This window comes from Centropristis striata, chromosome 22 (genome assembly GCF_030273125.1).
Source record: "Centropristis striata isolate RG_2023a ecotype Rhode Island chromosome 22, C.striata_1.0, whole genome shotgun sequence".
NCBI classification, from domain to species: Eukaryota; Metazoa; Chordata; class Actinopteri; order Perciformes; family Serranidae; genus Centropristis; species Centropristis striata.
Window position 1 is genome coordinate 26,411,866 of NC_081538.1, and position 9,734 is coordinate 26,421,599.

The following is a 9,734-nucleotide window of genomic DNA, read 5'->3' on the forward strand; positions in this document are numbered from 1 at the left end:
TTTTCCTTCACTCTGTCTCACTGCTGATCTCATTCTCAAATTATAGACAAATCAAGACAGAACCTCACAATAAAGTTTTAACAAGGGAATGTCTTTTTGTTCTGAATTGACTTAGGCGAGGCAATAATTATCTGTCCACTGACAGATCTTATTCTAACAGCACTGATGTAAAGTAATACAGAGAAACAGACAGCACACTTAGCTACCAAGGCTCCCATTAGGTGACACAGACATACCTGATCTAAAGTTTGCATGACAGCAGCAGCCTTTTTCACATGTTGCTCCTCCTTTGTCATCGATCATCACTCTGATCAGCTCTTCTGACTGCACGTCTAACCATGACAGAAACTTCTGTTCAAGGGGAACAGCCACGAGCCTCAGGAACTCTACACTGATCTGGAATTAAAAACAAAAGTAAGCATGCTTTCTGTAACTGGAAATATGACTGATACAAGCTCACACAAAAAAACATTTCCTATGAATGCAACAATAAATATTCAAACAAATATGAAATATATTTCCAAAACCCTTCTCTCCACTTACCTTCTGGACATCAAGCTGAAGTTGGTTCGATGATCACCGACCGTTGGTAACAGGCTGTCAAAGTGCCTCCCGCACACCAATGCTAAACGAACTTCATTTACACACCAGCTAGCGGTTAACTAGCTAAGGTTAGCCACCATTAAAAATAAAACAAGGTTATTACTAACAGCTTTACAAGTTCTCTGCTAATTGAACCTTAATGAAAATAATAACTGTTTAAACAAAATGACCGTGTCTATTAAAATAACCTGGCTAACCTGACTTACTGTTGCCTAGCAACAGTTCGATGTTTACCTCAGTCAGTTCGTGTTAAATAACTGTTTCAACAGTCAAAACTTGACCCCTGCTATCAAGTTAAATTTACATCAAACATGTCTAACTAAGTCAAGACATAAATTAATTCACACAAGATGTTCAAATCGACCTTTCTGTCCACCTCTCCGGAGAAACCGAAACAGCGTTTTCTTCTTCTTCCTTTCTATTTCTGGTGTTAAACTGATTTGTGGCTGACGTCATAGAGACGTCATACTCAAAGACCACGCCCACCGGCTGCCACAATATACCATAGACATATATACAGCAATATACAACCAAGGGATACAATTATTTATAAAGTCTATGACTGAAACCCTAAAAAAAACCCTGTATCTAGTTAAAAATGTAAGATTTAAGCACGCCAAATGAGTATTTAAGCACTCTGTCTCTACCTGAGGGGACAAGGTAGCTATTAGTAAGCTAAGATACCTGAAGAACATCATACTTTCATATTCAACGACAACTTAAATTACATCTTGACAAACAAACTGAACGATCTTGTGTCACACCGCGGTGAGGTTTGTCTTGTTTGGGGTTTTATTTTGTCTTGTGACTTCCTGTTTTATTTTGAAAATTAATTCTCCTCTCGTTTCAGATCACTTGCCCTTCCCCTGGTGTCACTAGTCTGATTGTCTTCCCTGACTCCTGATTGTGTCCACCTGTTCCCCATTGCCCTCATGTGTCTTATAGTCTGCGTCTCCCTTTGTCTTGTGCCAGAGTGTTTCGTTCCTGTCGATCACCCAAGCCAGTTTCCACAGTCCAAGTTTTGCCTCTGTATCTTCGTGAAGTGTTGTTTTCTTTTCCTCCAGGCGAGTGATTTTATGTTCATAGTTTTCTTAGTTTGTACTTAGTGCCATAGTGTGTTGCAGCCTCCCTTGGAGTGATTTTTTGTTATCGTGTAGCATTTAGTCTCAGCCTCCGTTTTTTAGGAGTGCCTTTTGTTTTGTATCTTTAGCCTTAGCATTTTTTCCTCCCTTTGGAGTGATTTTCTGTTGGTTTATTTTCCTTTTGTGTCTGCTGTTTTGTCCCTCCCTTTTGGAGTGGTTTTTTGTTCTTATTAGACTCATAGGATATTTTCATAGCCATTTATTTTATTACTGTGTCCTGAGGTTAAGAGGGATTAATAAAGTCCACACGAATCTTCGCTCTGCATCCGAGTCCTCCTTCATGTCCAGGCCTGACATCTTGGCAGTGGTGGTCCAGCAACTGCTATGTTCTGTGAGATAAAATTATTGTTTTTTTAATTATCTTGTTATTAGACGTCCTAGGAATTACATTTTGAGTTTCCATTCCTAATCAAGTCATAATGTTCTCTTCAGCAAAAGTAATATAATATTACAACAATATACATTTTACAAAAATTGCATTTTGTAATTAGTGCTAAAAATGTGTATTAATTTGTTATAACTATAGAATGTATAAAGTCTATATACACATTTATACAGTACATGTTTAAAACAAGGACAGCTGAATTTTAAGATAAGTTAGTGCTGACATTGCACATCATAGTACTGAATTAAATAGTGCCACAATGGAAAGGGAATGATGTTAATGTTTGTCTGCAAGACAACAGCATAACTTTAAAAAATCGGATTGGATAACAGGTTTCAGGTCAGTGATGGTACATTTTCATTAGATGCCATCTTTGTTTTTATCCCGTTTTCTTTGTTGTAATCTCACTCGCGCCTGTAGCACTTTGAGATTTTACATTTAAAAAGGTAGACAGTGTATGAGGAGAGGAACCAGCATTAGTGAGAACAAAGTCATGAATCAGAGGGAGAAAACTTATTTTCTGATTGTTTCAGTCTGTGATTTATTTGAATGTTGCTTTCATGTGATAACAACAGAGAAATCAGATGCAGATACATGCAGTAAATCACAGTGTAGCCAACAATGACTGGGTTTGTGACAAATCATCCTCACAGTGTGAAGAGTAGGGCGCCACTGAAGGTGCTGAAGTTTTCACTGCTGTCAAAGAGAGAATAACCTGATGGGAGAACCAGGTGGATTTCATCTCCTGCCATCAGCTCCAAGACAACAGAGTTAGTCAAATGTTCCACACCTCCCTCTTCCTTCCACTCCCCATTATACATGATCCTCTGGCTGTTCTTGTACACTTTCACACCCATGCGACCAACTTGGTTCCCACACACAGTGAACTGGAGGTAGTAGACCCCTCTGACTGGTGCTGTGAAGAAACCTACAGAGTAGAAAACAAAAATTTGTAACAAATGTAGATTCACATGAGTAAACATGTTCATGTGACCTGCAGTAATTTACCTGTATTAGGATTGTAAGCATCACCAATGTTGGTGAAGACTTTGCTGTATTTCAGTGTGATGTCTGTGTTGAATGGTCCAACCTGTCCTGCATCAGTCAGAGCTGTGTAAAAGGCCACCTTCGGTTCCTCTGTTAACAAAACAAAGTTTGTGCATGTCATTAAACTTCATCCAGACTGTATATGTAATGTATATGTGTGTTTGTTGTGATTAAGAAGATAAAATCATCACCTGCATTTTCTCTCTCCAGCTGCTCGATCCTGGACTTGCTGAGGAGAAGTTCAGTCTCACTGCTGCTCAGTCTGGTCTGCAAGTCTGGAGTTAATATAATGACATTACAGAGCACGCTGTTAACATGCACAACACATTTTTTACAGCAGGGTAGTCAAACTAATTTTCATAGAGGGACACATCAGCTTAATGGTTGCCCTCGATTGGCCAGATTAACAGTATGAATGTAACAGAATGCAATGCATTTTAAAATTAATTAAACTACACCTGTTTACATTGTTACATAACTGTTGCTTTATTTTTATTATGTATTCAAGTTACAAATATTACATTTGAATTTGCTGGGATGTAAAACAAATGTTCAGTTTGAAACCCACATTACTTGAATCAGTGTTCAAACTATTTAAGCAAATAAATACAAATATAATAAACAAGTTATGATATTAACCATTAACTTCAGTCATAACTTTTTTAGTCACAGTCCAGGAGGGTACAACCAACATGTATAGTTTATGGTAAATGCGTGCTTTAACCAGTTAGAGTACAGAGTCCTTTTTCTGTGAGAACTGGGGGTTGTGGGCAGTGGATGTTTAGGGGGAGAGAGCAGGACAAAAATAAATACCACATAGCTCAGCACTTTGTGTCAAGTTGGTCTGGTCAAAAATTAATAAATTATTTATGTCAACCCATTAAGGTGTAAATAGGTTCAGAACATTAATATCTGCACCTTTGAAGTCCATTTCCATGTTCAACTATGTCCCATAAGTTGTTGCAGCAATTTTTTGGCTTGATACCATATTTTACACACATTTGGTGCTGAATTATGTAATTTTATTAATATCGAGAAAGGATACAAATGGTCAAAAAACCCTCCAAAATATAACATCAATACATCAAGACCTTTAAGCAACATAGGAAAATCCATGCTGTGATTTGGGTTGAAAAACTTTGTTCATTTTGGACATTTCTGTATTTTCAGCGATTGGATAATGAGCACTTCTGTTCTTCAAACTGCTGAAACACCATCTTATTGTCAATAAACCTAGGAAAGGTGCGCAACCTCTGAATGCTCTAGGTCTTTAGTTTGTGGTTGTAAAGTTTCATGAGGCTGTGATTATCCTAGAGGTCACAGCAGCTAATTTTATACAGTGATGTCAAGACTCAAGAAATGCCCTCACTACAATGAACTGGCTACTACAATAATAATGACAACAAAGCATGAAGCTTATTAAACATCATGTTTGTCAGTGAAATACCTGCATTCTCTTTTTCTAGGTCACTTGTTTTGCTCTCCGTGGCAGTCAGTCGAGTTCCTTGGACTGAAAAACAAAAGAAGTTTTGTTTTGTTTGTGAGTTGTCACATGACCTTCAAAAACAGTTTAATGTATATAAATCGTCATGTTCATATTGATTTTAAAGGCTTATTCTGGAGCTGGTAAAAGTTAATCAGTGCACGGACACACTTCATCACCTGCATTTTCTCTCTCCAGCTGCTCGATCCTGGACTCGCTGCTGCTCAGTCTGGTCTGCAAGTCTGGAGTTAAAGCAATGACATTACAGAGCACGCTGTTAACATGCACAACACATTATTTACAGTATTTTAAACCTCATCTTATGTTGAGACTGATTATGTGTCATAACTTTTTTGCATGTGAATTTTTGAAGACAAGTTGAAATAATGACAACAAAGCACAAAGCTTTTTAAACATCATGTTTGTCAGTGAAATACCTGCATTCTCTTTTTCTAGGTCACGTGTTTTGCTCTCGGTGGCAGTCAGTCGAGTTTCCAAAGACATCAGGTCTGCAGCTTGGACTGAAACACAGAAGAAATTTTGTTTGTTCATGAGTGGTCACATGATCTTCCAAAACAAGTTCAGTCTCACTGCTGCTCAGTCTGGAGTTAATGCAATGACATTACAGAGCACTCTGTTAACATCAAAACACATTATTTACAGTATTTTATCCCTCATCTTGCATACTCATAAAAGTAATCAGTGTGTACCTGAAGTCTCTCTCTGCAGCTGCTCCACCTGCATCTTGGTGACGATCAGCTCAGCTTTCAGTTCATCCACCTGGCTCTCGCTGTCCTTCACCGTGGCCTCCACGTTCCTCAGCTCCACCTTGAGCTCCACCACCATGTCCCTCAGAGCCCTCACCTCCGCCCAGATGTCAGGTGTGGTTTGCTTTGTGGTCTCCTCACCTGCATCTCTTGTCTCCGTCTCCTGAACCTCCCCCTGAGCTCCTGACCCACACAGACCGAGCAGCAGCAAACCAACAACAACAGCCCTCATTGTCCAGTTTACACGTCTTCACAAAGGTGCAGAGGTCCAGTCAGCCTGTCTTATATTGGGTCAAAACTTCAGGGGAGGGGGGTTTGATTCAAGGTCTCAGATTACTCAATATGCTGTGTGCAGGTGAGAAACAAACAAGCTGCTGCAGGCTATTAATACACACACAGACACACACTTATCTTAATGCTGAGGCCTTTTAGTGTGACTGGTTATCAGTTTTCCTTCACTCTGTCTCACTGCTGATCTCTTTCTCAAATTATAGACAAATCAAGACAGAACCTCACAATACATTTTTAAACAAGGAGTCTGTCTTTCTGATTTTACTTGGTTGAGGCAATAATTATTGTGTCCACTGACAAATCTTATTCTAACAGCACTGATGTCAAGTAATACAGAGAAACAGACAGCACACTTAGCTACCAAGGCTCCCATTAGGTGACACAGACATACCTGATCTAAAGTTTGCATGACAGCAGCAGCCTTTTTCACATGTTGCTCCTCCTTTGTCATGGATCACTCTGATCAGCTCTTCTGACTGCACGTCTAACCATGCCAGAAACTTCTGTTCAAGGGGAACAGCCACGAGCCTCAGGAACTCTACACTGATCTGACATGAAAAATAAAAGTAAGCATGCTTTCCTGAAAAACTGGAAATATGACTGATATATATGCCTGTGCAACAAGCTCACACACAAAAAAAAAAACATTTCCCATGAATGCAACAATAAATATTCAAACAAATATGAATTTGTTAACACATTGTCTAGGGCTAAACTAAATATTAAAGAAACCAAATAAATGTCATACAAATTTGTTCAAGTAAATACATATCAAGACTTATCTTTTCACTGTAGCTGTTTTAGTACCAGTGATGGCTTCTCTTAAAGTTTTGAAGAAATATGAGAAGAAATCTAAGAACGTTGTTTTCAAGTATCTCATTTGTTCTCAGGTTCTATCTGAGGAAAAAAAATTAAGAAGAAAGTTGAGAAAAAAAATAAAGAAAAGATAAGAATTTCTTCATGAATACCAAATCTTCTAAAATGTTGTCTTAAGAGCAAAGTGAAGAAAAAGTAGCACTGACACTAAAGAATGCTTTGTGAAGTTCCAGATGTTGATGTGGAGAAGAAAAGAAACACTCACCACTTATCTGCTGGTCAGACATCAAGCTGAAGTTGGTGCTAAACGAACTTCACTTACACACCAGCTAGTGGTTAACTAGCTAATGTTAGCCACCATTAAAAATAAAACATTACTGACAACATTACAAGTTCTCCGCTACTTGAACCTTTAATGAAAAAAAACAGCTGTTTTAACAAAATGACTGTGTCTATTGAAATACCCTGAGAATTTAAACAGGCTAACCTGACTTTGCTGTTTAGCTCAGTCAGTTCGCTTTAAATAACTGCTTCAACAGTCAAAACTCGACCCCTGCTATCAACTTACATTTACATCTAACATGTCTAACTAAGTCAATACATTAATTAATTCACACAAGATGTTAAAATCGACCTTTCTGTCCACCTCTCCGGAGCAACTGAAACGGCGTTTTCTTCTTCTTCGCTTCTATTTCAGGTGTTAAACTGATTTGTGGAGAAATAGAGACGTCATACTAAAAGACCCCGCCCACCGTCTGCCACAATTTCCCATAGACATATTTACAGCAATATACAACCAAGGGCTAAAATTATTTATAAAGTCTATGGCTAAAACCCTTAAAAAAAAACCTGTATCTTGTTATAAAATTAAGATTTGGGCATGCCAAATGTGACGGTTCCATCAAAATGAGTCAAATAATAAAATCACTCGAGCAGGCTAAGAAAGCAGCTAATAATGCTGTGTGATAACGCCCAGGTGTGGGAGTGTCAGGTGTGTGTCTCAGGTGTCTACCATCTCCATAAATTACCTTTATTAACATAGTGAGGAAAAGCAGTGTTTCATTCACTCAAAAAAGTGTTGTTTCTGAACATAATCCAGGCAGTGATTACCTTATCACCACACAACAGAGGCTCATTATCAAACAGTAATATACAAACTGAATTTGTAGGAGACAGGTTTGCTGTGAGACACAAAGATGAGGAGATCTTTAGGCTATAACAAAACAGCCAAACGTATGGTAAAAGTATTGTTAAAAAGATCTGATATGGTGAATCATGAACTGTATGGTGAATATGTTATGTTCCTGAATATGGGGCTGTATTAAATCAGTGAATGCACTGATCATATTGAAGCAATAATACGGAAATGATCAGGCCTCATTCAACAATGATTCAATATGATTTAGCCAGCCCAAAAGGTTTGTGATGACTGGATTTTTCATTTATGCTATCTTATTTTGTAGATGAAAAGCATTTGGTTCTCCTTGGGAAGCTCCATGTGACTCTGTCAGAGGATGCAGCCTGAAGAGCAGCAACACCAGAAGACTGCCTCCTTCCTTGATGCATGTGCATGTCTGTAGTTGTGCTACAGCCTTGTGTTTTTTCATTGCAGCTATATTCTTCAAATGGATGGACTGCCTTTTTCTTTTGTACACATTCTATGCAGGAAGAGATGTTTATTTGACTGTATTCAGTATAGTTTAGTTATTTAACTTATATCTTTAATTTGTTGTTGTGTTTGTTGTTTTGGCCTAGTGATACTGCAAGATCCTATTTTCAATTATTCTTTTCGATTCATGTACTGGAAACCTTATAGTAAATAATGTATTTTAAAAAACATTCAGTTTGAAATATTCATAATTTCAATTTCAAAATTCATGTTGTCGTCGTCACCACCCCCCTCTTCCACTCGGGCAGATCTCCCTCACAGGTTAAAAAAATCCTGGAGGAAACCCTGAACATGATCTTCTAAAGCCAGATAAATCATCATGTCCATCTTCATATTGATTTAAACAATAAGTTCATCAGTGCACAGACACACTTCATCACCCGTATTTTCTCTCTCCAGCTGCTCGATCCTGGACTTGCTGAGGAGTTGAGCCGTTAACATGCACAACACATTATTTACAGTATTTTAACCCTCATCATACATACTCAATAATGTCACTGAAACTTCTGTAAATATCCATGAAACATTGTGACAGTCTTTTATATCTTATATTATAATATATTTCATTCTTGAAAGTAATTTAAATAAAATATCTGTTCATTTGAGCCATCTGGTGGAAACAAAAATACTTCAACTGTTTGAGCAATACAAAGGTGTATTTTAAAACACTAACATTTCCACCGACCCTGAAGTGTTTCGTTGACTATGAACATATTCAATATGCTATAAAAGTAAACAATTCGGGTCAAAGGTCACTAAACTTGTGGTAGAAACCCTCCAATTTAAAAAACATAAAATGGAATTTATACATAAACAACACTTTTGTCCACAAGTGTCGTGTACATTGAAAAAAAAATCATGCTATACATAATGAAGTATTGTCATGTTTCAAGCTTCTCCTGCCCTCTCCTCTCTGCCCTGTGTAAACAGCCTCTCCTGTCCTCTCCTCTCTGCTCTGTGTAAACAGCCTCTCCTGTCCTCTCCTCTCTGCTCTGTGTAAACAGCCTCTACTGTCCTCTCCTCTCTGCTCTGTGTAAACAGATTCTCAGTGAATATTTGTCACGTGACCGTTGGTCTCAGCAGAATCAATCTTGGCTTCACAGTGTCTGAGGAGCAGAGTTTAATGTTTTTAACAGGATCTGGTTATTACAAACGGATCATTTTTGGTGATATTTTAGACAGGACATGTAGAATAAAGTGATTTTGACAGAAATATCGCAATATCAAGCTTCTTTTTGGTTACTTCCTCCAACATAAGCTTTTGTAACCTTTGACATGTTCAAGATTAATGACTCTTTTACAGTTTGGGGCTTGTTTTTTGTCTTTTGTTGTAGACAGTGAATGAGGAGAGGAACCAGCATTAGTGAGAACAAAGTCATGAATCAGAGGGAGAAAACTTATTTTCTGATTCTTTCAGTCTGTGATTTATTTGAATGTTGCTTTCATGTGAAAACAACAGAGAAATCAGATGCAGATACATGCAGTAAATCACAGTGTAGCCAACAATGACTGGGTTTGTTACAAATCATCC

At 37.9% G+C, this 9,734-nt stretch overlaps 1 protein-coding gene across 1 annotated transcript; it reads right to left on the minus strand.

The window, feature by feature from the left end:
* Positions 1-2,767: 2,767 nt before the first annotated feature.
* LOC131960334 (heavy metal-binding protein HIP-like) lies at positions 2,768-5,725 on the minus strand. Its single transcript, XM_059325510.1, has 4 exons — positions 5,371-5,725; positions 3,369-3,452; positions 3,139-3,267; positions 2,768-3,058 (listed from the first exon to the last, which is right to left on the minus strand). The coding sequence occupies exons 1-4, from the start codon at positions 5,657-5,659 to the stop codon at positions 2,778-2,780; spliced, it is 783 nt and encodes a 260-aa protein (XP_059181493.1). The 5' UTR covers positions 5,660-5,725; the 3' UTR covers positions 2,768-2,777.
* Positions 5,726-9,734: the final 4,009 nt, after the last annotated feature.

What these genes read in the sequence shown, in the direction of transcription:
- LOC131960334 (XM_059325510.1), bottom strand. Translation starts at nt 5,659, where the DNA reads ATGAGGGCTGTTGTTGTTGGTTTGCTGCTGCTCGGTCTGTGTGGGTCA. An exon ending in GCTGGAGAGAGAAAATGCAG is followed by an intron (nt 3,268 to 3,368) that starts GTGATGATTTTA and finishes TTTTGTTAACAG; the next exon opens with AGGAACCGAAGGTGGCCTTT. An exon ending in TGCTTACAATCCTAATACAG is followed by an intron (nt 3,059 to 3,138) that starts GTAAATTACTGC and finishes TCTACTCTGTAG; the next exon opens with GTTTCTTCACAGCACCAGTC.